We start from the raw sequence: 27,826 nt of genomic DNA, 5'->3' as shown, positions 1-27,826 counted from the left end.
ATAAATAATTCATAATCATTTGATATTGCGCTATCTCTGTCTTAATTGGTTTTTATCATTTACATCTTTGTGAGTGTTAAGGTAGGGAGGGCCCCGCTGCACTGCTTTACCCGGGGGCCCAAAATGCTGTTCAGATGGCCCTGCTCATGCCAGGGGATGGGTAATCGTAAATATTCCCACGCATGCAAATGCGGGGATTCGTGGGGCGGAGGCTGGCATTCGGTCGAAGGTACGCAGCCTAGCAAACAGGTCTGAATCATGTCCTATGTGTTGTAGGAGATATAAAGCCAATCTCCACATACCCCTACGGCTGGGCAAATATCTGAATTGCCTTGATCAATAATTCCGATCGGATTCAGATATGGAATCAAAGTTGATTTTAAATGCAATGCAGCTTTTACTTTTAGAATTGCGCGTGCATTTGAGTGATGCTTCGCACGTGCCGCGATGGTGGTGCAAATTTGCAGCAGAAGTGGAATAAATGTACGTCTGCTCAGGCCCCTTCTATGTTGCCAGTCAAGAAAATCTTAAAAGAAGTAGCACTTACTGCAAGAGCTGATCTATTGATCAACTTCCATGTATGATTAACTCTGGTGCCTCTCCCACCTGACAAATACTTATACTACAACAACATTCAGTGCTATGTACAGTATGTAAAGGGTAATAAAGAGAAAAATGTACTTTGTCTTCAGATGCCTGGAGCTATTTGGACAGTCTATTGGGAAATTTTAGACAAACCGGTCTACAAAACATAAGCAAATTGTCCAGTAAAGTAGGAGTATTCGGGCAGGGCAGGACAGGTCAAGTCAAAGGTCAAACCGGGACAGGTTCCGAATCACCAAAAATGCAGCCATCTAGGTGGAAATAAACCAAAAGCATGACCCAGAGATTTGGCGGATTCTTTCTGGTGCATTTATCTACACCACCTCCTGACTGGCATATACTATTGTAAGGGGAGTGCTGGACTTGTTGGTACCAATCAGCAGATTTGCAGACCATTTCTAGTAACTCACAAGCCTTTCAAGATTGACAGATGTGCTGAAAATTATATTTTTACACTTTGTTCTTCCCGAATTTCAACACAGTCGACCTGGACACTGAAACGTAGAACCGCGTCCGCTCGCCGTGCTTCAGGGAAAAAAAGTGAAAAACCCCATGTCGACCTAATGACCCGGTCGACCTAGTGACCGTATACCCATGAACTCACCAACACATTACACACACTCACAGACACCCACGCAACCTCACTGCACACTCATCACTGCTGCAGAAGACCTGGCTCATGCAGAAACCAGTTCAGAACCTGAGTAATCACACACTGAATTGAGCTAATTAGAAACTTACAATTGCTTAACTAGTCCTCGGGGGGCGTGGGGCACTTCCGGGGATTCAGACCAAGTCCTCCCAAAAAATCTGAATTGCTCTGGAGATGCAAGAAGAAAAAAAACATTGCAATGATGTCTATAAATACCACCTTGTCCCGTTTTCAGGCCGACAACTGAATTGTGACCAGATAGGGCTTTTTCAACCACATGGACTCTGACTGGGAATGGTATAGTGGCCTGAAGAAAGAAGACGCGGGACACTAATTGGGGGACCACATGCTAAGGTGTCGAGATTGACACACACAAAAACTTGTCAACCTTTTCCGGTGTCAACCGTTTTCATGTTGACCTTTTGCTACACATATCGATGACAGTAGGATGCATCGTGCACCGTTGAGGAGGCGTCACGCTATGCTTAAAGGGTCTGTCTGTGCTTAAAGCCCATTACTCACTAGGCGATGTTGGAGTGGCCGCGGGTGGCCGATATTGTGCATACACATTGAACGATATAGGTTAAAAATATTGTTCACGGACGTCAACAGGACCCACTGAACATGCAGGTCATTGGCTATACAGACATGCTCAGAAGACAGCAGTGGCCATTAACGATGCGCGGGAGTGTGCATCATTAACGATATGGAGTGTAACCACTGGAAGATATAGTAAAGCCCTTTCTGAGCGATATCTTTTACTATATCCTCGTGTGTTTCTGGGGCTTTACATGGTTGTCTGCAATAATAATTACCATTAAATCCATTTCACGTAGTCCATATGGGATACTGGGGAACGTCTTATAACGATGGGGGGATAGAGGTATCCGGCAGGAGACAGGCACATAGAGCTTTTTACCCAGGGTGTACTGGCTCCTCCCCTCTACTTCACCCGCACACAAGCCAGTTATGTGAAAACTGCCCAAAAGAGAATGTATATGAGGTAAGGATATGTTAAATATGCGTAATAAGCATATGTGAAATGTGGTGATATTCAACCAGTACACACAAACAAAATAATAACAGCATAACCAAGAACCATGAAGAACAGGTGAATACTGTATGAAAAACTACAAAACCAACAACTGCAGCAAGAAACAGCACAGAGGTGGGCGCCCAGTATCCCCATGGACTACGTGAAATGGATTTAACGTTAAGTTACCAAAATCCTATTTTCACTATCATCCATATGGGATACTGGGGAACGTTTTATAATGATGCTTCCAGAACGGGCGGGCAAGTGCGGAGTCTGCTGCTGCAACACCGCCTGCCCAAACTGGGTATCTTCCTTGGCCAGAGCGTCATGGACTGTTCAGCAGAGGTGGTGTTGCCCCTAGCAACCAACCAGATTCTGTTGATGTTTTTTACTGATGCAGCTTAAGGTCGCTCATCAGCAGCAGCAGTAGAACACTCTGGGTCAATGCAAATCAGCACAGATATGTGATCTGTATGTGATCAAGAGCTTCTGTCTCGTGCTCCTGTTAGGGGTTCCCACAAGGGGGAGGGGGGGTAATGAGTGTCATCAGCAGGGACTCTTGAGCAGCTACAGCAAATTACTGTCCTTGCAAAAAAAACTCATTAGTAGCACCCCTGGTGGAACTTGTAGAATCGGGGAGTTTAGAATTACAATGCAGGGCAGCAGGAGATTTATGACTGAAATAGGAGCCTCCAGCGAAATGTGACAACTATAGGCAACTATGACACATACACATTTTGATCTATGACACATACACAGAGCAAAATGTCACTCAAGGACCATTCTACTAACCCTTTAAAACTACATGTTTCACTCACAACACAGCCACATTCTCCTCGCTTGTGCGCAAAATTAACTGGAAAGTGAGGAGCCATCTCAACAGGTTCTTGTGTCTCACTGCTGTATGCTTTCTATTACAGAGAAAGGTGTTTTGTCATAAAAAAACCTGCCTAGAAAGGTAGTACATTACAAGTATAAACCAATCAATGCAGATACACAAATGTTTCGACACTCCCCAAAAAGTCAAATAGGGAATGGTTCCCAAAATGCAACTTCTCCACCCACCAACTCATTAGTATAATGTCCTTCCGCAACAACAACAAAAAATCAAAATTTTGTGGGTGCAGAACAAGCTGCCTTAATGCACCTAGTTCTCTCTCACCGAGGAACGCCCTTTATTCCCCCCACTAATCTTATCTGGAGAGGCACTTTGCACCCCACAGAGACCAACACAAAATAGGTGCATTCTTGTAGATACAGAAGAAGTGCAGATGCCTTAAGCCAGGGGCAGAACTCTGGGAGGCAATGGAGTCATCTTCACCGGGCTCCTGCTCCCAAAGGGGCACCTCTCCTCCCCTGCCTTAAGCACTATGACAGGTGTATATGTTGCTCTTTAGGAAACCCCTTTATTAATTTGTCCAAGAGACAAAAATATAAATGACAATTGCTTAATATAGTTTCACAGCAGCTTTGACCAATTTCCATAAATTAACCATAACATTTTCATTCTCTTATCCAGTATAGTAAATGCTAATGCTGCTCCTCAACTTTACAGGTGGGATTCAAGTGTTTTGCGCATCGGCAAACCACTAGATGGCGCAATTCAAGTGTTGCTTCATTTATCTGTGCACTGCCACTGGTGCTGTCATTACTGTTATGTTGTCCCGTCATTGTGATGGGCTGATAACTAGTACAAGAAGAATTTACAGCTTAACACTATGTTCCATAGCAGACATTCCTTAATACATACCTCCCAACATGTGTAGGGCGTGGCCTAGTGACGAGGAAGCATGGTCTACAAATGGAGACCCTTCCACCAGGCCACGCCCCTGTTTTCCCTTCTGAGGGGGCATAGTCAGCATTTTGAGAGCAGCTGGCCGTGCCACCATCCCCTCTATCTCCAGGAATGTTCAGCAGAGCAGGGGGGACTCCCAAATGCCCCTTCCTTCCCACCGCAGGACACTGCCGGCCCCAGGCAGGACGCGCGACCATCCCAAAAAAGTGGGACTGTCCCACAAAAATCAGGACAGTTGGGAGGTATGCCTAATAGAAATTATAAAGTAAAAAGAGGGCAGATCCCAGCCATAAAAATCTTGCTTACAGAGAGTACGGGAGAACGCTATTTTAAGAGCTGAGACTTATGTAAACGTGTGCTTGTGTGACATGCCCAAAGCGTGAATAGACTCTTTCATCTTCTCTAGAACATCTCAATGTTGGAGAACTCACATATTTCACTGCAAAAGAAAATGTCCGTTCCGGTATTGAAATTCTCCGGCTAACTTGTCTATTTACAGCTGCGCACATTGGGACATGAAGTCGCACAGTTAATAGTTGGGGGGGCGGGAACAGACGTACTCTGTTCTAGCGTTCTAGGCTCCGTTACATAATTCCATCTACTACAATGGCCTGACAGACGTTATGTGGAACCAAGCGCCGGGCCTAAACAACTGCCAACTCTCATGTTTCAAACCAATGGATCAGTTCACACAGCTTTTGGCAGTGCCACGCAGCGGGCAAGCGAAGTATCATTAACCCTTACAGTGACTGGCTTAGGCCTTGAAAGGCAACTTTTGCCTTGTTTTTTTTTTCTTTTTATTTAATAGATTTACTGTACTTTTAAAGAGATATATAGATCTATATATAATGTATGTTGTGAGTGGACCTTTGATTTGCTATGCAGAAAAAGAACTGGAGATGGAACATTATTATGATCCATTATTTAAATACCTGTCAGCATTAGGCAGCACTTAAGGATCAGCGAATCCAACTCAGACACATCAGCACTTGACCCACTGGGGCCTAAAATCTAACGTCACTACCAGACACACACCAGGGACAAATTAGGCACAAGTCTCTTTGGCTATGAATGTGTATAGTCTGGTTATGGAAACTACAGTATACAAACTCCTTAAACCTCAGCACCGCAGGCTCGGAGCAGCAAGGTAACATAGCCACATGCTTGGTTAGTGCGAACGAAATTCAGAAAACACCAGATGCATTTACATTTGCTACTAGCCTTATAGCTTAAACCCACACGTATCATATAGGGGGTTATATACTTTGCGGACATTCATACAATTGATAAGAGAAGGTGGTCATAGTCGTAATGTTGATAAGCTTGGTGTGTTGACATTGGCCATGTGACAATCATGTCGACACTGATTAATTGACTACACGGCTCTAATGTTGACAAAACATTCCTGGTGGTCTAGTGACTTACTTGGTCTGGTGGCTCCGGCGGTCTCTCCCGGTTCCAATATTGGCAGACTGCCAATTTCCGGGTGATTGTGATGAGCTTTCAGTGGGTACGGGTCATTAAGTCGACCAATCAAGGTCGACATGGCTAAGTTTGACAGGGTTGGAACACAAGCATTAGGTTGACAATGGCAAGGTCAACAGGCAAAAGATCGACACCGTCATAGTATACCGCCTGCGCTCGTCATGCCATAGGCACACTACTACTTTATTCCCCCACCACGCCGTATTGGACTGTAGGGCATGAAATACCGCCTATCGGCTCAAAAAATTTGAAAAACTCATGTTGACCTTTTTTTTACTGTCGACCTAATGTGTATGTCAACCTTCCAACCCTGTCGACCTTAGCCATGTTGACCTATTTCACATTTGGATCTAAGCCATGTTGACCTTCAGCGGCCGATCCAAGGCATGTCAACCTAATATGTGTCGACCTAATGACCGTGTACCCTTTCAGCAGTGAGTTTCCCTCTAAGCCCCTAACCTCCCCTCTCGCAGCCTCATCCCTGCTCCGGCAGAATGTCGGTATTGTGACCACGTTTATAAATCGAGCAGGTGCCAACATGTTCCTAACAGTCAACGTCAGGAATGTCGACATTATGACTGCATTAGAAAAGCAGGTATATTGCCCATGTGAAAAGCCCCTGAGGACACTCGCCAAGGCGTTCAGTCATTGAGGGGCTGGCATGGGGCCGAAGCATCGATGGGGAGAGGCCATCAAATGACTTCTCTGCCGTACGGCCGCATGCAGAGTGGATGTATATGGGAACACATCCGCTTGCTTGCTAGAGAGCAGATTCAGGTGTTGGGTGGGTCAGGTGTTTAGCGCGCGGTGTTCACCTGCTCGCTAGTCTGCAAATATATGCAGGTCTGAATTAGGCCCTTAGTTATTATTATTATTATGTACGGATACGAGTCTCCTTTGCCGGCCCGCTGCTGGGGGAATTTGGGTTTCCTTTTTCTTATCAAGTTTAAAACTGGTCAGATAATTTTTTTCTTGCTACAGATAAACAATTGTGGTTTCATAGGGAGAGATATCTGTAGAGGAATTTATATCAAATAAAATGTGACGTGCCTAAAACAGAATCACAGACACAATAAGTCGTTTAAAGTGAACTGAGGTAGCTGGAGAGTGCGCAAAATGTTTAGGGATTGAAAGTGGTAAAAACAGTAACCAGTCCTGTAACGTGACACCAATACACCGAGCTTCACCTGCCCCTTAGATGAGGCTCACGCCGCCATAACTAATACACCCAGGCGAATGGATTCATGAATCAGCTCACTCGCTGCTGCTCAGAGGATCTGATGCTGGGTACACATCGACCAGTGTGTACAAGTCCTATGTCTGTAAACAACGTTGTTGTGCTGCCTGTACGGGTGATCCGCCGTGTACCGGTTATCTGGCGAGCGACTGTGCTCCTGCACCGGTAGTCGGCAGTGATTGATCGCTCAACTGTGTGGGCGCAAGCACAAGTGCCCCTCCAGTTGTGTCCCAGTGTGGTCTGGCAGTAATGGTGGTTAGCGCCATTTGCTCACAAACCGCTTTCAGCGGTTCTGCACGGTTCATTGCTACTTATATGGATTAAGCACAGAAGATGTATAATGCTAACCTAGTGCAACCTAAACAATATGTCGCTCGATCCGGTGGATCAGACCGACATATGGGTCCCGTTGTCACGTGTGTACACAATATGCTGTGCGCTCAAGAGTCGTCAAAGACATTCTCGGCAGTCCTGCATGCATCGTTAGACATCGCTAGCGAGGGTCATGCCGTCGCTCTGATGCTGCTGGCATCCTTGGCGATGCAGGCTCCCCCGCCGGGTACACATTGTGAGGCTGAATTCCTTTTTACTTTGCTATATTCATTGACTGACAACTGCCTATTCAGTGCTATACAGTTCTCTCAGTGATAGAAGAAGTAGTTCTTATTTCTGCTTAGGTTTAAGTCATTCTACGAAGTATCCCTCTCACCTGAGGGGCAGATGTAGGAAGCAGTGATAAGGGAGGAGCAGTGGCCCATGGCAACCAATCAGCACTGAGGTAACATCTATCATTTGCATAATATCAAATTATACCGAGCGGCTGATTGGTTACCATGGGCCAAGTCTCCTCCCTTATCACTGCTTCTATATTTTCTTTAATGAACAGTTGTAGAACCAGCCATACAGCCACTCTATTACACTAGGCCGTGGAGGGAGAATAGAATAGTGTACCGCACATAGCAAGGTACCGTGCCCGAAGCATGGCGAGCGCAGAGAGGAACCCGAGAAGATGCGGTACACTTTGGCGGTGTCCATGTTGACATTCTGGACAAATAAATGTGAAAACCCCATGTGGACTTTTTGACTGTTTACATAATGCTTGTGTCGACCCTCCAATCCTGTCGACCTTAGCCATGTTGACCTATTTCATGTGTCGATCTAATGCTGCCCATACACTTATGCGATGGGATTCGATGCCATCGATGTCCATCGAATCCGATCGCATTTTTGGGTGCAAAACTTCAGCACCCGATGTAGCTACACTACTCCGCTACCCCCTGCCGCCCGCTGATCCGGACTGTAGCAGCACGTACGCCACCAGCAGTCCCTCCGGCCCCCCCTCCCCAAACCCCACGCCGCTTAATGCGTCTCCTCTGCCCCCCACCCGCAGATTATATTCGAGCGATCGCATGTGGTTAAAAAAATTCGATAGCTATTATGTGCAGCACATAAGATCTATCGACGCGACATTCAAGGGCGTGCCCGCGCATCACGTCGAAATGTCCCTCAACAATGCATACAATCTACCTACATCCTCGTCTAGCCCCCAGCCTCCGCCGATACAACCTCGAGACCTGTCCAATAGTTTTAGAAGCGAACAGATCCAAGCTCCGTATAATAGGTCCCAACATCCGAGATCCCTCTTGTTCGGTGAACCGCTCTGTGTAATTTGTTTCCTCTGCAAGCGCATGACTGAATTGATATGGGTTGCCTCTCTATGCTCACGTAACCAATGATTGTAACTGCTTAGAGCAGGGGTTCCCAATCTTTTTTTAATCACGGCACCCTAGAGTATAAGAATTTTTTTCGCGGCACCCCTAGGCCAAATTTATTTTAATTAGATTGGATTTATATGCGGTTCTTAGGGTCAGTTATGTGGAAAAGGGCAGGAATTGCTTCTATTTGTACACATTTTATGATTGGCAGCCACCAGCACTGGTTTTGCTTATAAATAATTAACCATTAATAATTTGAGTTGGTCCTGGACTACCAACCCAGGGCACCCCTGCATGTGTCCCGAGGCACCCCAGGGAGCCACGGCGCACAGTTTGGGAACCACTGGCTTAGAGTGTTCCCCCCTCCCCCCCCCCCTAATTTGTTCCACCTTCCCCTTATGTTTTATAATATACCTACTGTTTACTATCATTAAAGCATTTCTACTGTATTGAAAGTCTTAATAAAAATGTAATTGAAAAAAAAAAATGCATACAATCATTCGATTTATCGGCCAGATGTGGTCGAAATCGAATGATTGTATACAATATCTCACAAGTGTATGGGCAGCATAAGCCATGTCCACCCAAAAGCATGACGATCCAATGACCCATAACCGTTTGGTCAACTGACCTAAAATCACATTCAATCTATAAACTATATAGAACAGCGCCCCCAGAGGCCAATGTCTTATAAAACACAACATAAAATCTCTCACAGCTATAAAAACAAACAGAAAAAACAATAAATCCAGAGAAAACAAAGTAGTATTTTTTTTTTAACATTTCCATTTAAATGAAACCTATCAGAAAAGTAAACACGGAAACGTTACACACATTTACAGCCTGATAACGCTGCGTGCTGTTAAAGTTCACGTGTAACGGTTCATTAACAGGATTTATCCTCCGAGCAGAAGACAAATCCTCATATTCATCCGCTACATGCAGAACATCGACATTTATCAGGTTACGCGCAATAGGTGTTGCTGATCATTTCCTCGCCTTGGCAAAGCTTTGTGGGTTGGAGAGGTCAGTAATAACCTCTATGCTGGAGACTGCATTTTTCTAGGCTGCTAAGATACTTTGGAGTTTAAACCTACGTCAGACCAGCTTAGCATGGAGTTTGTGATCTAGCAGGGAAGCCTGCGGCCGGATTAATTTCATGCAAACACTAATGCACTTTCAGCAGGGCCCTGTGACATGAAAACGGCGGTGTGACTTCACGTGCCTGCTGCTGAAACATTCATCTTATTTTCCCCCAACGACTTTCCTTTTATTTTATAGTGTTGACAGGACCAGGCGTACACAATGCATCTGTACCCAAAAATAACTCCGCTCCATAGTTTTGGCATCCGAGTGAATGGACCTGCCAAGGGTTTTCAAGAAGTTGGCAGGGTTGCTGCAATCAAATGCTGTCACTTCCAAGGGAAACCACTAGATCAGTCCTCTTTGTGACCTCACATGTGAGCGTCACGTTACTGCAAGATCAAAAGCTCCCTGAACTTTGTCAGGCAGAGAAAGCAAAAAAAAAAAAGTGCTGGCTGAAAGCCCGAAGAGGTCCGCGGATGGGCCGGCAATCTGCACCGTGATGGCTCACTTTGTGCTCACAGACCCTCCACCGCAGTAACTCCTCCTCATACAAACTCAAGGACAACAGGCAAAAGGAGAACGACCTTGACAACCAGGCCAAGTCCCCATGGTAACAGATATATGCGTGCAAGTACAGCCGACTCAAGTCACCTGAAACACCTGTTTATCTGATGGGGAGAGGGGAAATAATCAATCCTTTAGGATGCACCATAAAACTTAGCCAAAAAAAACCTACTGCATAGAAATCAGACAAAAAAAAAATACAAACCAATTAGAATGTAGATAACATCACAGACTGGTTTAAAAAAAAAAATTAGTTCAGGGTTCTTTAAATGTTCCAGAAAACAAGCAGTTATGCAAAGAAGAACTCTGGTATTTGTAGGTATGCAGTATGTATGTCAGCTCGCCAGAGCAAAGGAAGCTAATGCCAGGGTTTAGCCATTTGAGGGTATATGGTCGGTAGGACGACATGCATTGGGTCCACCACTCAAGGTTGACATGGCTGAAGGTGCCCATACACTAGTAAGATTTATATTCAGATCTGGCTGGTTGACGCAGGCGGAGCTATTTTGTGGATGCACAGATAAATATTTGTAAGTCACAGCACCTCAGTCATGTGACTGCTTGCTAGGGAATTGATAGGCTGCACACACTGTTGAATACTGGCCCCGCCCACAAAATGGATGCCTTTACTGCATGCATCTGAAACAAATCTTTGCTTACGTGGTAATGTCACTGCAATTTGACCGGCTTTATCCATATTTACATTTCTGCTTAGCTGAGAAACCGAAAAGCAACAATGAAGCAAAGATAAGATCAATTGAGTCAAAAGGAAGTGATCGTTCAACAACCCAAATAAAAATAAATAACCCAAAGAAACAAATATATTGTATTAAGGTTCTTCTTTTCTGAGGTGGTGGTCGTGTTATTCATAGATAAGGCTGCAATAATAATTCTACAACTGCACTTTTTATGAATTTATTTATTTTTTAATCACCATTTTATTTGGAGAAAAAAAAGGGGAAATCAACGGAGAGTTCGTAAACTCTTACAATCCAGAGCATTTTCTTGCAAGAACAGTGGAACCAAATGGTCACAAGTTCTTTCCCTATGCACAGCGCATGACATAGCCCATGGTATTTATTACATATGATTTTTGAAGATCACTGTCAACCGAAATCAAACCTGAAATACAAACTATCCAAACATTAGATGGTAAGCAAATGTGAATGCACATAAGCAGGAACAAAACAGATAACTGCGCTCATTTATGCAAAAAGTCTTTTCTTTTAACCCTTTGCTGTGAGAGACGTGCAAAATATCCGCTAAAAACGCCAGCGTCGATCATAGTGTTCATTCTAGCACCCGTTATCTTTGATAACCCATGCAGTTCCTCTACCCTGCCTGGGGTGTCGCTGTCTACTGTGGTGTTTCTAGCACAGGTCTGGTTTGCTTATCAGTGCGGATATACAGACCACACAGTGCTAGAAGCACTACAGCAGACAGTGACACCCCAGGCAGGGAGGAGGGACTGCATGGGTTTTCAAAGATAGCGGGTGCTAGAATGAACACTAGCTCACATCTACTGTTCTTTTTTTTTGGGCTCAATGTTTAACAAAACTTAATTGACTTTGGATCGTTTGCCGGCAGTAACTAAACTGATTCATATTCCTCAACGTGGACCCTGGCATTTTTAGCAGATATTTTGCTCATCTCTCACAGCAACACTGGCAGTCAAAGAGTTAAAGAAGACTACAAGCGAGACAATATACAAGAACCCAGGTTAGTACCAATGAAAAAGATAAACACACAGAAACAAAAGCAAAACTTGACAACATGAAAGAGGATTTTTTTTACCATGTCAACAGGTGGATACATAAGACTATAGTTTGTGGGGTATCAGATCCAAGTGACCACACAATGAGGAACACAGCCAAAGCTTGGTTATCCTTTATGGTCAGATACCCAGAAACATTTTGGAATGCACAGCAGTTCTGCAGCTAACCCTGTTTGCTACCAGTGGGAGTTTTCATACTGGCACCACTGTCAATCCCTTAGCTCAATATGGTAAGGATGAATAGGTAGGCCAATGCTCGGTACACACGTATAGATTTATCTGTCCAAACTATCTGGTGAAAATCTGACAATGTATGGGAGCATATGAGACAACCATTTGCTCCCAAACGCTAGAAAACAAGCAATATTAATTCAGATAAACTGGTTAAAGTCAATTAATTTATCAGCTTAAACCGAACAATCATTTTTATCCATTTTCCAGTGTTTTAGAGCAATTGATCGATTGCAATAATCTCCCATACATTGGCAGATTTTTGTTCCCACCAGACAGATTGGGCAGATGAATCTTTGTGTGTGTATCCAGCGTAAGCCAGAGCTGCACAATGGCCCTTATTCTGGTTCACTCGCAAAGGCAAATTCCTTCTCAAATGGACAAAACATGTGCACTGCAGGTGGAGCAGATGTAACTTGTGCAGATAGAATTAGATTTGGGTGAGGTATCTTGTTTCTGTGCAGGGAAAATACTGACTGCTTTATTTGTACACTGCAATATAGATCTCACTTTGAAGTAAAACACCACCCAAATCTAATTCTCTCTGCACAAGTTACATCTGCCCCACCTGCAGTGCACATGGTTTTGTCCATTTGAAAAAGAATTTGCCTTTGCGAGTGAACCAGAATAAGGGCCAATGTGTGCACCCAAGACTTGCCAAACAACCAGAGCACAGTTGTGTATCAAAGTGATAATTCCCAGTCTCCACATGGACTTCTACCCCAGGCTCCCGGGCACCAGAGATGCTTTGTACTGCAGCCAGTGTGATGAGCTCAGTTACTGTAGTTGCAAGAAGATGGAAAGAATGCCAAAACTTATGTCTCTTCCTACTACAACCTGCCCCTGGACAGCTACGTGGCTTCCCGACATCTCAGGTATATTGTGTACTGAGAATTGTGCTACTAATTGTTATCTGTGCTCTGTTTTAGTTTTTCACTTAGTTATGTCTAGTTCTGTGCACCTTGTATTGTTTTGAAAGTGTAGCCCATATATATCCTAGTAATATCCCATGGTTAAGCATTACTTGTAGGCCAGACTACTTCTACAGTAGGTGACAGGTAAAAAGAAAATAACAGATAAGGGTCATAGGATCGACCCAATTAAGGACAACTCTCATTATGTCGACCACTACTTGTCGACAGGCCATTCGTCGACACCTTAAAACGGTTGACATGGCTTATGCTGTCAGGGAGACTATGTCAACACAGGCAATAGGACGACAGAAAAAGTCAACATGAATTTTCCACGTATTTTCATGTCTATGTCGACCTACATCGACATGGACACTGTATCAGTGTACCGCTACACTCGGAACACTATAATATTCTCCCTCTATGTCCACGTGGATAGTAAAGTATGAAAAAACACGTGGTTTGGAAAATAAACTGTAAAAAAAATATGTCGACCTATTGCTTGTGTCGATCATTTGTCTCTGTTGACCGAAGCCATGTCGACATATGTCTGTCGGCCAATAGTGACGACCCATCGACCACATACCAACAATAAGAAGGGAGATCATCATCTGAAGACCTCTGACAAGTTAATTGTGTACTAGCTGAAGCAGAAACTTTGTACTGTTTAATGCAAGGGCATCCTGTGCAAAATAAAGGCACACTGTAACCACTTTACACTACTGAATAAAGAAGCTTTTCAGAGCAGGAGTAGCATTTGTACAGTTTTGCATCTATGGCGGTTGCACCGATTGCCAGGATGAAAAATATCTATCAGACATTTGTACAGATACGGACAATCACAAAAGCAAAGTCCTTTAAAAGACTGCACACAACCCTCCGGCAGACACATGTTATATCACTAAATGACAAAAAAGCTTGCACTTGAGTTACCTCTGCAAAACAGTGTCGGTCTGCACAACATCATGTGTCTATAACAGGTTATGTCCACTTGCTTACTGTGTTTGGTATGATGTGAGCCCTTGGCTATGTTACAGCTAAATAGTCCTGTCAAATACTTACTGTAAAGTGCGTCTATTGCAGATCAGAGAAGAACATGACAGGCTTTGCTACACATCCCAATATGTCATGCCATGATTTAAATGGATCCCACAGCAAAACCGTGGCAGGGCATGCTGGAATGTGAAGTTCTACAGCAATTAAAGTGCGACACGATGCCTATCCCTACTCTAATGGTGTGTACACACTCTAACAATAGAAATGGACATTCTACCATTGTATATTCAATTGGTACCATGAAGCCAATCCCCCCAAGTGCCAATACAATTACAATAATGTCCAAGCTGAAGTGATGAAATGTAATATATTAAAAGGAACTAAGCATAGAGGAACCAAAACACGGGAGCTCTCCAGCTCTAGTGCACTACCAGCCCCAGCATGCCCTGACAACCAAGACACATTGGCTGGTAGTTCTGCAAGACATAAAGAGTCACAGGTGGCCTATCTTTGCAAACAGACCTCTCCAATTAGGATGTCACTCTCAGAAGAGAGCATGCAGTGATGGAGTGCAAGCTTTTGAGTCACGAATTAGGCCCCCACCCAGGCACACACTGCTGGCAAAGAGTGACATCCCCTTCCCAGAATCCTCCGCGGGAACCAAAGTATGGAGCAAAGCTCGGCCACAGCTCAGAGGACTAGTGAGGGTCCTTTCCACGGCCCCCCCCAACTGCCCACGGGGCCCCGCTCACCTCTGGAGTATAGTGACTTCGGGGACTCAAGGTCAAGGTCGGCGCTGAGCAGGGAGATGAAGTCGGAGGGCATGGCCGCTCGGGCCAGCTGGAGATTGCGGGCTTTGAGGGGGTCGGCGGTTCGGTAAGTCCCGGTCTTCGCTCCGGTCTGCTCGCACTGACAGGAACCGACGGCACGCCCCCTCGACTGGCAGCGTAGTGCGCAGGCGCGGGGAGGAGCCTGATCTCTACACAGAGCGCTCCGTGGAGAGGGGCGGGGCTGAGAGGGATGACTGGCAGGTGGCGGTTACCATGGGCCCGACGTGAGCATGAACGCGGTGGCGACCGTAACCAAGGGAGGAGCTAGTCCCTTGACAGACAATGACGCAGCGACGTCAGATGTGGGCGCGACTGATAGAAAGACAGATGACGTCCGTCACTGGGCGGAGCTATAGCATGTGCTATTGATTGACCGGCTCGCTGGGAGGTGACGCGCGATTGGCTGCCGCTTCTCTGTGTGTTTGGGGAAGACACACAGTTGCTTCCTGCAGAAGGCTCCTTTATCCCAGTAAGTGTAAACTGTCTTCCCCATAGAGATGCTGACATCCTTATAGTCAGGGCTATTTTTCAGCAGGCTCCAGCAGGAACTGAGGCCCTTATTCTAGTTCATGCTTTCTGACAAAATATTTCTTAGATGGACAAAACCATGTGCACTGCAGGTGAGGCAGGTGTTACCTGTGCAGAGATAATTAGATTTGGGTGGGGTTTTACACCTGCCTCACCTGCAGTGCACGTGGTTTTGTCCATCTAAGAAATATTTTGTCAGAAAGAGTGAACTAGAATAAGGGCCTCAGTTACTGCTGGAGCCTGCTGAAAAATAGCCATGCTTAGTACTATTCATACTGTAAAGTGAGGCTTACCTTCCGATCTGAATATGATGATGATAATGATGACGAAATTGCTGTTTTGCCCGGTTCTACGTTTAAAGGTCTACACTACAGTGTCTAGATTCTAGACACTGTAGTGTGTAGACCATTAAACGTAGAACCGGGCAAAACAGCAGTTTCGTCATCATTATCATCATACTCACATTGGAAGGTAAGCCTCATTTATGAATAGAACTATAGGGATGCCACCAGCATCTCTATGGGGAAGACAGTGGAGAATTTGACCATGGTAACCAATCAGCACTAGTAACATCTATAATTTGTATAATATACAATTATACAGAGCAGCTGATAACAGCTGCATAACATGGGTTAGGTGAAATGACACTTGTGTTTTTGTTTTTTTTAACCTACTTGTTCTTCCTTCCATGCAGTGGCGTAACTATAGTGCTGCAGACCACACTGTGGCTTGGAGGAGCCAGCGCCGCGGGGTCTGCGGTGAGCGCTGAAAACAAAAGCAGCACTGCTGCTGTAGCTGATGTGAGTCAGGGACACAGAGGAAGCGCCCGCATCCCTGACTCCTCCCCCTGTAACCGGTGACTGATTTCCCCCTGGTGCCACTCCATCTGCTCCTGGCTAGAGATGGGCAAAACGGATCATTAAGCTGAGCCGGGTTCCGCCGGATCTCTCAGTGAAAAGATACGCATCTTTTAGATGGGTCCTCGACTCGCTTTTTAAAAAAGGTGGAATATACTTGACCGAGTAAAAACACTGATCGATGGCTGGGTGCAGAATCGCCATCGATGGCAACCATCGATGGGGTCTGCACCGATGGCCATCCCTGGCAGCAGCAGCTAATCTTTCTATCGCTTGTAGTCAGAGCACTGTACTCAGTTCTCCAGAGGTAGTACATCTCAGCTGCCACAGGTGGCAGCACTGAGATCAGGAAAATGCATTGTAAACTGAAACGGATCACCTTTTGGGATCGCGACTCATTCGTTCTTGGGTGGGATCCGTTCAAAAGATCCGGTTCAATCGCAAATGACCCATCTCTACTCGTGGCTGCTGTGGAGGGATCAGGCGGCGCACACAGCACGCGCGGCTTCTGCACTTCTAAATGCCTCGATCTCCCTGGTTGCCTGGCGACTGAGAAGGGAAGGAGTGGTGCACAAAGCACGCATGGCTTCTCTCCCTGCTGCCTGGCCTCCACTACTAGAAGTCCGCTAGCCTTGCAGGAGTAGCGCCTGGCGCCATAGCTGCTTTAGGATAGCGTAGGGTGCAAGGCATGGTTAGAGTGTCCGCGAGGGGGGGATATATATGCACGGGGGAGGGGGGCGACACAAACTTTTTTGGCAGGGGGGGTATAAATTTCTAGTTACGCCACTACCGGATCCATGTTGGCATAGAGTGAGATTATAAGTGTGCCGAGTGCAACATTGGGAGCAAAGCAAACCATATGGGGGTTGCGTTACACTAGTTGGGGGTCCATGTCGACTAATGCTGACATCGGCACAAAAACTGAAAAAAAAACCACTTGTGTGCCTGTGCCAACCACTGTCATGTCGACCTCCTTGTGTCGACCTTTTGTCAAATCCAACTTAGTGCATGTCAACCTTTCAATGTGTTGACCCATTCATTACCTGTCGACCTATTGACTGTATAGCTAGACTCTAGGGAGCTCTGTTGGGAGATATGCTACTAGTAATTCTCCTCCATAAGCATTTACAGGTAGTTGGTTTTCAGTATATTTCGGAATTCTCTGTATATGGTACATGCACACTGTATCTGAATGTACAGATTGGTGTCTGTATAGTTAGTACAATGTTACCAGGTAAAACAGTAAAAGCAGGTGCTTCCATTCTCAACATCAATAATTTAGCTGTCTCTTGCACCAAATGCAAATTTAATGAATCAGTGTGTGAGCTGGACACTAGCAGGGAACCGATACCTTGTTAGGGTTTCTCACTTTCTTCACATTACCAGTCTTGTCTGGCTGTAGTGAAATGACATTATTATAGTCAGATTTATTAATGACTTGACTGTTCATTCAATACTTTGCTACCTGTTAAAGTTCAGCTTTTGTGCCCTTTATAAATACTATACTGCTTACAAAGAAATTAAGCTCATTGATGACAAATGTTTGGCACCTCAGTCAATAGCTTTTTAACCCCTTCAGTGGTGTGTTTTTTTTTTTTAGCTAGCGTTCCCCACCGGGCGAGTTTTATTGGCTAGCGCTACCTAAAAAAAATCACCATGCTCTCCCCCTGTGCCGGGCAGCGCTGCTGAACACTATGCCAGCCGCTGCCCGGCACCACGGCCCTGCACCCGGCGGCGTGGTGTCAGTAGCTGACTCCGGAGGCTTCAATAGAAAAGCCGGGGGGGGGGGGCAGGAGGAGGCGTGGCGGAGGAGAGGGGGCCGGCTCTAAACAGTGGCCATCCCGAGAATTTTCCGGGCTTGCCAGACTGGGCACTGAGGCACAGATTAGAAAATTCTCGAGATTACCACTTAAGGGGTTAATAATATATCAATAGTACATAGAGAAAAGAAAGTTCATGCCGGTATATCTTATTAAGTATAATAGCTATTTTATTACAGCAGAAATGAGTCGATTCAATGTAGACAGCTATCACTGACCAATCACAAACCTTTACCTCTGTATATTGCTTTGTACAATGGAAAGGGTGGTACTCTGATTGCAGAGAAAGATTTATCACTGAATCTAGCATTCATGTAAGTATACAGATAAGCAGTATTTGAACTTGGTATTTATTGTAAACAGTATATCCAAATGCTGATCTCTTATATAGGCTCGTGGAAATTTCCCCAGAGTTGGTAGGCAGATCAGACTACTATCTATATATAAAAGGCTTACTACTGTACTCCTCTCTATGAGGTGAAGTACCGCCACTGACCACTAGAGGCCACATGACGAACCCAATGACTCCGTTGGACCTGATTCTTCTTTGATCGGACCGGGGCAATGCCCCAGTTCTGATGGTGGGGCCATGCACATGTTCAGACCCCCTGTGCGATCGCATTCGGCGGGTCTCACACACGCCATGGCGTTCGCACGGGCAGAGGAGGGAAGGGGACGGGAGCAGGGGAATGCCCAGCCCGCCCATTTTTCGGCCATCCCCGTTTTGGATAAAAGTAAGTACAGACTGACTTTTATCCATCAAACGCGTTTTTGTCCGGGCGGCCGCATGCGAGGGGATGTGTTTGTGTACACATCCCCTCGCATGCTAGCATGCCTTGGGTGGCGGCATTTACCTGTTCGCTAGGCTGCGAATATACACAGCCTAGCAAACAGGTCTGAATCAGGACCTTTGTGTGCTAAAAGATGTCATAACAGAAAGTGAAAGCAATTTTTGGAAGGGACACTAATCTGTTTCTAAAGGCCCATACACACTGGGTGACTTTGAGATGAAAGCAGCTCAGTTTACTCATTTGAGCAGTAAGTGCTGATGCACTGCTGCTGTTGCTGAGACTCTGACAGAAACGTGCGTGCTGCCGAGACTGACAGAAACGTGGGTGCTGCCGAGACTGACAGAAACGTGGGTGCTGCCGAGACTGACAGAAACGTGGGTGCTGCCGAGACTGACAGAAACGTGGGTGCTGCCGAGACTGACAGAAACGTGCGTGCTGCCGAGACTGACAGAAACGTGCGTGCTGCCGAGACTGACAGAAACGTGGGTGCTGCCGAGACTGACAGAAACGTGGGTGCTGCCGAGACTGACAGAAACGTGGGTGCTGCCGAGACTGACAGAAACGTGGGTGCTGCCGAGACTGACAGAAACGTGGGTGCTGCCGAGACTGACAGAAACGTGGGTGCTGCCGAGACTGACAGAAACGTGTGTGCTGCCGAGACTCTGACAGAAACGTGCTTGCTGCCGAGACTCTGACAGAAACGTGCGTGCTGCCGAGACTGACAGAAACGTGGGTGCTGCCGAGACTGACAGAAACGTGGGTGCTGCCGAGACTGACAGAAACGTGCGTGCTGCCGAGACTGACAGAAACGTGCGTGCTGCCGAGACTGACAGAAACGTGCGTGCTGCCGAGACTGACAGAAACGTGGGTGCTGCCGAGACTGACAGAAACGTGCGTGCTGCAGAGACTGACAGAAACGTGGGTGCTGCCGAGACTGACAGAAACGTGCGTGCTGCCGAGACTGACAGAAACGTGCGTGCTGCCGAGACTGACAGAAACGTGCGTGCTGCCGAGACTGACAGAAACGTGTTGGCTGCCGAGACTCTGACAGAAACGTGCGTGCTGCCGAGACTGACAGAAACGTGCGTGCTGCCGAGACTGACAGAACAGTGCTTGTTGATGAGTTTCTGACAGAAACGTGCGTGCTGATGAAGCAGCGTATTGTTAATTGTAGGTAATTAACTTCCAAAATAAAAACCTGTCCATCCAGTTTCCTGGTATTGTACGTTATAAACATGTTGCTGCCCTGGCTGAAAGATCTCCCCTTCACAGAACATGGGTACTCCCCCAAAATGATGAAAATGGGGGTACATGTCACTAGGCCACACCTACCCACTCAAGGCCATGTCCCATCCAGTCAAGGTCACACCCTCTTTTCAGCCAGGGTGCATGAAGGTCCCGAATTAAAGACCGCAAAAACTGAAAGGTATGTATTGGTACGATCTCCACAAAGACTTTGGGCCTTATTCAGAGGGGCAGGTAGGTGCATACGCAGCTATGATTTTTTATTCACGAGTCAGCCACTGCCTTGTGCAGACACAAATGTCACCTACTGGGATGCAGTCAAAAGCCAGACGGTCAAAATCCCGAATGGGTCATAATACCGACAAGGACAAAATCCCAACATTTAAAATCCCAACAGGGTCAAAATACCGACCTATAGAATGTACAGGTGAAACAGTCAACATGACTTTCCGTCGACAGGTCGCAAGGTCGGCATGGGTTTTTTCACTGTTTTTCACAGGGCTATTTTTCAGCAGGCTCCAGCAGGAACTGAGGCCCTTATTCTAGTTCACTCTTTCTGACAAAATATTTCGTAGATGGACAAAACCATGTGCACTGCAGGTGAGGCAGGTGTAAAACCCCACCCAAATCTAATTATCTCTGCACAAGTAACACCTGCCTCACCTGCAGTGCACATGGTTTTGTCCATCTAAGAAATATTTTGTCAGAAAGAGTGAACTAGAATAAGGGTCTCAGTTCTTGCTGGAGCCTGCTGAAAAATAGCCCTGGTTTTTCACATTCTATATGTCAGTATTTTGACCTTGTCGGGATTTTAAATGTCGGGATTTTGTATTTGTCGGTATTATGACGCATTCAGGATTTCGACCCTGTCGGGATTTTAACCGTCGGGATTTCATACCGAATCCCACCTACTGGCATCTCACATTCACTACTCACAAACATAGGGCCTGATTCAGAGACGGCACATTAGCTACAGAGTCTACGACTTTGTGTGCAGCGGCTGTGCTAAAATATGCTAATGCTGCATGTGGTGTCTTGTGCACACTGACTCAGACGAGGAACACCAAGAAGTCAAACTGGACCAGCTAATAAACAGGCGGACTGGGCTGGACTTGCTAAAGAAGAAGAATACTGAGAAGACAGACTGGAACAGATAATTTATCTAGTTGCTGTTGCAACAGTGCAGAAACACCAGCAATGACAGCTGAGCTCGGGGCTGCAAACAAAGAGCTATGACTTTGCAGCTACCATACCTGCAGCAGATAGCTGTACTTCTGGGGTTAGCTGCCTCGCAGTTGAATGAATTGACCCTATAGTGTAAATTAAAAGCTAGTCTTATACAATGTGTGGAATACACAATACAACTCAACAGTATGCAATTTACTGAAAAGTAAAGACATTTATGTCATGCGCTGAATTCTATGACGCTCCTTTAAAGATCAGGCAGTGATCTTCTTGTAGCTGAGAGATACATTGAATGCGCAGCACAAGTTATCTCCTAGCATCTAAGTGCTGAGTTTCAGCTCAAAACACGTCAGCGGTTTTAATCACAAACATGGCCCTGTCCAGATTTTATCTGTAAGTCGGAATGTATCATCCACAGGCTTATGTGATGGTCTATATGTGAGAACATTGTCAAATTATTTGTAGGTGCAGTGCAAGAGACTCAGAGAAACGTGCATAATGCTGAGACTTTAAGAGAAATGTGCATGCTGCTGAGACTGAGAGAAACGTGCATGCTGCTAAGACTGAGAAAAACACATGCTGCTGAGACTATATGAGAGAAACGTGCATGCTGCTGACACTGAGAAAAATGTGCATGCCGCTGAGACTCAGAGAGAAACATGCGTGCTGCTGCCACTGACAGAAAAGTGCATGTTGCTGAGACTGAGAGAAACGTGCGTGCTTCTGAGACTCTGAGAGAAACGTGCATGCGGCTGAGACTGAGAGAAACGTGCGTGCTTCTGAGACTCTGAGAGAAACGTGCGTGCTTCTGAGACTCTGAGCGAAAAGTGCGTGCTGCGAAGACTCTGAGAAAAATGTGTGTGCTGCTGAGACTATGATAGAAACGTGCGTGCTGCTGACACTCTGAAAAAATGTACATGCTGCTGACACTGAGAGAAATGTGCGTGCTGCTGAGACTCTGACAGAAAAGTGCATGCGGCTGAGACTGAGAGAACATGCGGCTGAGACTGACAGAAACGTACGTGCTGATGAGACTGACAGAAACGTACGTGCTGATGAGACTGACAGAAACGTACGTGCTGATGAGACTGACAGAAACGTGCGTGCTGATGAGACTGACAGAAACGTGCGTGCTGATGAGATTGACAGAAACGTACATGCTGCTAGGACTTCGACAGAAATGTACGTGCTGATGAGACTGTCCGGAACGTGCATGCTGCTGAGACTCTGACAGAAACATGCGTGCTGATGAGAGTGTCCGAAACGTGCGTGCTGCTGAGACTCTAACAGAAACGTGAGTGCTGATGAGGCTGACAGAAATGTGTGTGCTGCTGAGACTGATAGAAACGTACGTGATGCTGAGACTCTGATATAAACGTGCATGCTGCTTAGACTAACAGAAACGTGCGTGCTGCTGTGACTGACAGAAACGTGTGCGCTTCTGAGACTCTGAGAGAAACGTGCGTGCTGTTGAGAAATGTGCGTGCTAATGAAGCAGCATATTGTTAATTGTAGGTAATTAACAACATCCAAAATAAAAACCTGTCTGCCCAGTTTCCTGGTATTGTACATTATAAACATGTCACTGCCCTGGCTGAAACCTCTCATATGAAGGGACCCCTTCACAGAACATGGGTACTCCCCAAAAATGATGAAAATGGGGGTACATGTCACAGGCCACACCTAACCACTCAAGGCCATGTCCCATCCAGTCAAGAACACACCCTCTATTCAGCCACGTGCATCCAGGGCGCATAAGGGTCAAGAATTACAGACAGCAAAAATTGGGAGGTATGTATTGGTACGTTCTCCACAGAGAGATTGGGCCTCATTCACAGGTGAGGTGGGTGCATACGCAGCTATGATTTTGTTCACAGTGGACTTGTGCCCCCTACTGGCATCTCACATTTACTGCTCTCATACATAGGGCCTGATTCAGAGACGGCATAGTTGCTACAGCCTCTGTGACTTTATGCGCAGCGACTGTGCTAAAATATGCTGAATGTGGCGTCTTGTATATACTAACTGCGAGGATGCAGCACTAGATCATCTGCATGTACATGAGTAACCATCCCTGTCCGGCGATCGCTGAAACAACATCAGCAGTGTCCCAAGAAGGCGCACTGACATCAGCCTGCAGGTGCGCAGACATCACAATACACACTGTATGGATAATGTGTCTAATAGACTAATAACTGTGCTAGCAAACGGAGTCTGATTGACAGTTTGGATTTATGATTATATCTAACAACTTTTCAACATATTCGGCACTAATTTCTCTGGATAAAAAATGGACGATTAACTCTTTTATTCTAAGTAGCGTTCGGAAGAGATCAGCTTTATAACTATTACATTTCAAAAATGTGATAGATTTTTTTTATATATATTTTATTGTGTCAATTGTATTGTCTATGTATCGATCGGTCATTGGGGGTCATTCTGAATGAATCGCTCTTCTGTGTGTTCGCAATGGGGGAGCGATGTTTTCAGTCTGTGCACTCGCAGGGTCCCTTGGCGAATGGTCTCGGCGACTTGCATAGTCACCAATCTGTTTGAAAGGGACAGTGTGGGCGGGGTGGCGAGGCGGCAGGCCAGGGTGTCGCCCATGGAAATGATGTCAGCTGCCCGCCCTCTTCCCGTACACGGAGCAGGCAGATCTGAGACACCAAAGAGTGTCTTAAATCTGAGTGCACTGTAGAAATCATTTGATGATGGGTGATCCCCGAACACAAGCTATGATTGGATGTTTATGTAAAACATCCATTCGCATGCGTGTGGGGACATTCGCGGTGCGTGCAGCGAGTGGGCGTTTGTGCGGGCAGCATTTAACACATGTAAAGCTGCGAATTTCACAGCTTTGCATGTGAACCAAAATGACCTCTATTATGTGTTCGATAAAGTATTATATTTTATTATATCAAATTGGTGTTTTGTTTTTTATCTTGTGCCAGTCAGCAATGGGTTTTCTATTGGTAAATCCAATGGGTTTTAGTACAATTATAATGTTTGTGGGTCTGCGCAGGTGCACATTGTTCAGATTGGATCAGGCGTTGTCGCTCGCTTAAATGGCATCTGCCTGTCGCTCAATCTTTCTGCGGCTTAGAGGGCACTGTGACCCTTATCGCAGACGCAGATGCTACATATGCGCAGTAGAGATGCTGCAACCTGGCACATAGGGCCCTATTCAGACCTGGGAGTATTCAGAGCCCAGCACGCAGGTAATCTCCGCCCTGCCGAGCTCCCTCCCCCCCACAGCCGTGCACTCAGGGAGATAAATCACTCACCATCAAATGATTTCCCCCTGCTGAGTTAATTTAGATTCCCTCAGCGCTGTGAAGGCCATGGGGAGAAGGAGGCCGCTGATATTGGTGGCCCTCCCTCCCAATGGCCGGGAACGCCTACATTTCCGGGACACTCCCGGAAAACGCCAGTGTTACGCCTCCAAATGCCAAGCCCCTGTCAATCACCTTGGTGAGCAGAAGGCTAGACTTCACAAGGGGAACCAGCGCATGCGCACAGAGTACCGTGCGCATGTGCTGTGTTTCGATAATCCTCAGGGCTGCGAATTTACAGCCCTGCATATTGGTCTGAATCAGGTCCATAGTGGACTAGATGAGGATATGTATGACAAAAAGCATTGGGGAGGATGTATTAATGTAAAGTGATAAAGTGGAAGGTGATAACACACCAGCCAATCAGCTGTGTTTGAAAAATGTCAGTGAGGAGTTGATTGGCTGGTGAGTTATCACCTTCCACTTTATCTCTTCACCAGGCTTGATACATCTGCCCCAGTATGCAGTAGAAACTAGTAAGAGGTCAAACACTTCCGCCCACTATAAGCCAATATAAGGAGGCCCTCTGCATGGGCTTAGTTTATTTGGCAGCCTGGGCAGACCACAGATAGGAAAGTCAAACACATTTCATGCAGGCTACGGTACGGATGAATCTTGTAGCAGTACACAGTGACAGGTTAAAGTCAGGACCCCTAGCATAATATAAAGGTAATCTCATGTCCTCTATTTATCCCATTCGGTTGTGCACAAACCATTGGACACCAGGAAACGAATCCATCCATTAAGAATCTGCCAAAGGGTTAACATTCAGCACCCTGGCTGTTTATAGGTAGTGGAGACTTTTGTTTACAAGGGACTGGGGGAAAGTTGAAGAGGACAACTAGAGATAAGTACACTATGATTTACTGTAATGCAAATAATCCAAAGACTGTACGGTCATTATTTAAACGCTGTACTTCATTTCCGAAACGAGAAATATCAAATTTGTCCCGACTGTTAACCCTTTGAGTGCCAACACCTCTGTGAGAGCTGTGCAAAACAACCGTAAAAATGCCAGCGTCGCTCGCATTTGTTATATAAATTCAAATGAAAAATGTTGTGTAGAACAAAAAAAAAAAAAGATTATATTTCCTATATAAGATAAACATTACAGGTTATTACGATGAATAAAAATGCATGGCAATTTTCACACCTATTTTGACAAATTCGCTTGGCGCTCAAAGGGTTAAAAATCTATTGCAAATGCATAGGGAAGCGGCACTTTCTCTGCGCTGTTTCTCAGTTATGCATCCACTTTTTGTTTCTCTGCAGCCTCTTACCTCTCCGTCTCTCTCCGGCAATATGTCCACCTTGACGCCATCGACTTGCGAGTCGCGGAGCAGTATAGATGTCCTCAGAGAGGGAGCGCATAACGCTGCTGGCTCTCGGGTCGATGGACGATTCTTTAGCCCCTTCAGATCAGATTATGTTTAGGAATCAATATGAGTCTTTATGTTGTCTCCCGGAATCCAGGAACAGCAACCCCTTCAGCTTCTCACAAACAAATTCCTGATCAGTTCGTCTAGCTTGGCATTTGCACAGTAGCGTTGTGTTAGATCTGCACTGCCCTCCCTAAGCTTTGGCTACAGAGAGTCAGATGTTGGTCCGAGTAGGTCACACAGCAGCAGCCTCTAACCCGCTTGCATTAGCTTGTAGGTGCTGGGGATCATTAAAGAGAATTCCTATCTGCTACTCTGCCTAAACCTGTCTGGCAGCTCACAGGCTGGGTCCTTCCAAGTCAAACACGTTGGTCCTTCTCTCTTTTGTCTTTGCTAAAAATTAACTCCTTGCAAAACACTGTCATTGCCAAATGAGGCTCCCTGGATGTTAGATAGCTGGTTTCATGGCATGCACAGTAGCTGGCAAAAGGCTTCTCAGTAGTAGTCTGTTAGCAAAAGGCAACTTTACCCAGGCTTTTTTTTAAAGAAAAGTCTATTTGAAGTTTGGGGTTTGGGGTATGTCCCCGACAAAAGTTGACAGCAAATACTGGTTGTGGCCCAATTTGTGGGACAATAACTAGTTCACTGGGTAAGATTAAGGGGTAATTCCAACCTCATCGCACTGCCATGAATTTGCAGCGACCAGCGTTTAGGTAGATGCTGCCCCTCTAAAATCCCACCGTACGGATGAATGTGTACGCTGCGAGAAGATCTTGCAGCTGTGAGAATATGCTTAAAACTCTTTGTTCTAGGCTCACCATCAACGGATTTTTCCACTGGGTACAAGTCATCGCAGGCTCAGAGTAGCCAATGATTTACTTGGTGGCTGTGATGAATAAAAGCATATCTGGCCTGTTGTCACACACCCACCCTAAAATGCTTAGGCACATCTGCATTTCTCCTGACACCCCAAGATGCCTACTTCCCATCAATCACCATGCAAATAGAGAAAGTAGCAGGACTTCATCATTGCACAGCATCGCGCACGCGCATTGCGGCCCATATGCATGCTCAGTGTATCGATAATTGGCTGCCGTACAAATTTGTGGCCTTGGGGAGCTGTGGAAAAAAAACTCTGATTCTCTAGGGCTCTAAAAAAGTTTGGGAGCCACTGGCTTACACCATTGTGGCAATTGGTTTAGCCAAATAAGTACACACTTTTGTTAAATAATTCATATTCAAGATACTGTTAAGGTTTCAGGTGTGAACCCAGCAGCTGTGACCGCTGTTTAGGATGGCCACAGCGAGTCCTACACTCTGTTGGTTTGCCCTGAAGAATGACCAGTACCTGCTGATGCTAAGGCTTCACCTATAATCGCGATGTTTGGAGGGGGGAATAAAGTCCGCCCCAACTTCGGTGCAACCAGGTCTTATGGTGGTACTGGCGATTCTTCAAAGCAGACCAAAAGAAGAAACTGGCTAACAGGGCCTAACTGGGGAGGTAATGAGCTAAAGGCTCCTGAGCCAATATAGAGAAACAGAAAATAAGTTGGAGACCACGTCGCAGATCAAACGTGACCTATTCGCAAGCATAAGGTAACAGGACAACACAATATAACACCACACAATACACTGCAAACCACACTATAAAACTGCAGGGGCAAAACACAGGAATGAACCTTGAAGGGGTAAATGGGACCCTGCTGTGTTCCCCCGGGCAAACCAGGCCCAGTGCATGCAACCAAGGACAGTGTTAGGGAAGCACTGCCTGCAG

General features: G+C 45.9%; 1 protein-coding gene across 9 annotated transcripts in view; it reads right to left on the bottom strand.

The window, feature by feature from the left end:
- NFAT5 (nuclear factor of activated T cells 5) overlaps window positions 1-26,278 on the bottom strand; it is a 131,048-nt gene extending 104,770 nt beyond the window's left edge. For 3 of the 9 annotated variants that reach the window (XM_083164918.1, XM_083164921.1, XM_083164922.1), the window contains exon 1: window positions 25,954-26,278. In XM_083164918.1, the coding sequence (XP_083021044.1) occupies window positions 25,954-26,044 (91 nt within the window). In that variant the 5' untranslated portion in view covers window positions 26,045-26,278. Of the gene's footprint in view, window positions 1-1,344; window positions 1,424-14,837; window positions 15,151-25,953 lie in introns of those variants that run through there. The other 6 variants (XM_083164919.1, XM_083164928.1, XM_083164924.1 and 3 more) reach the window with 5 other exon arrangements.
- Window positions 26,279-27,826: the final 1,548 nt, after the last annotated feature.

Source organism: Crinia signifera, chromosome 11 (assembly GCF_055691185.1).
Source record: "Crinia signifera chromosome 11, ASM5569118v1, whole genome shotgun sequence".
NCBI classification, from domain to species: domain Eukaryota; kingdom Metazoa; phylum Chordata; class Amphibia; order Anura; family Myobatrachidae; genus Crinia; species Crinia signifera.
Note: the sequence above shows the minus strand (reverse complement) of the source record. Positions and strands in the feature narration are given on the sequence as shown.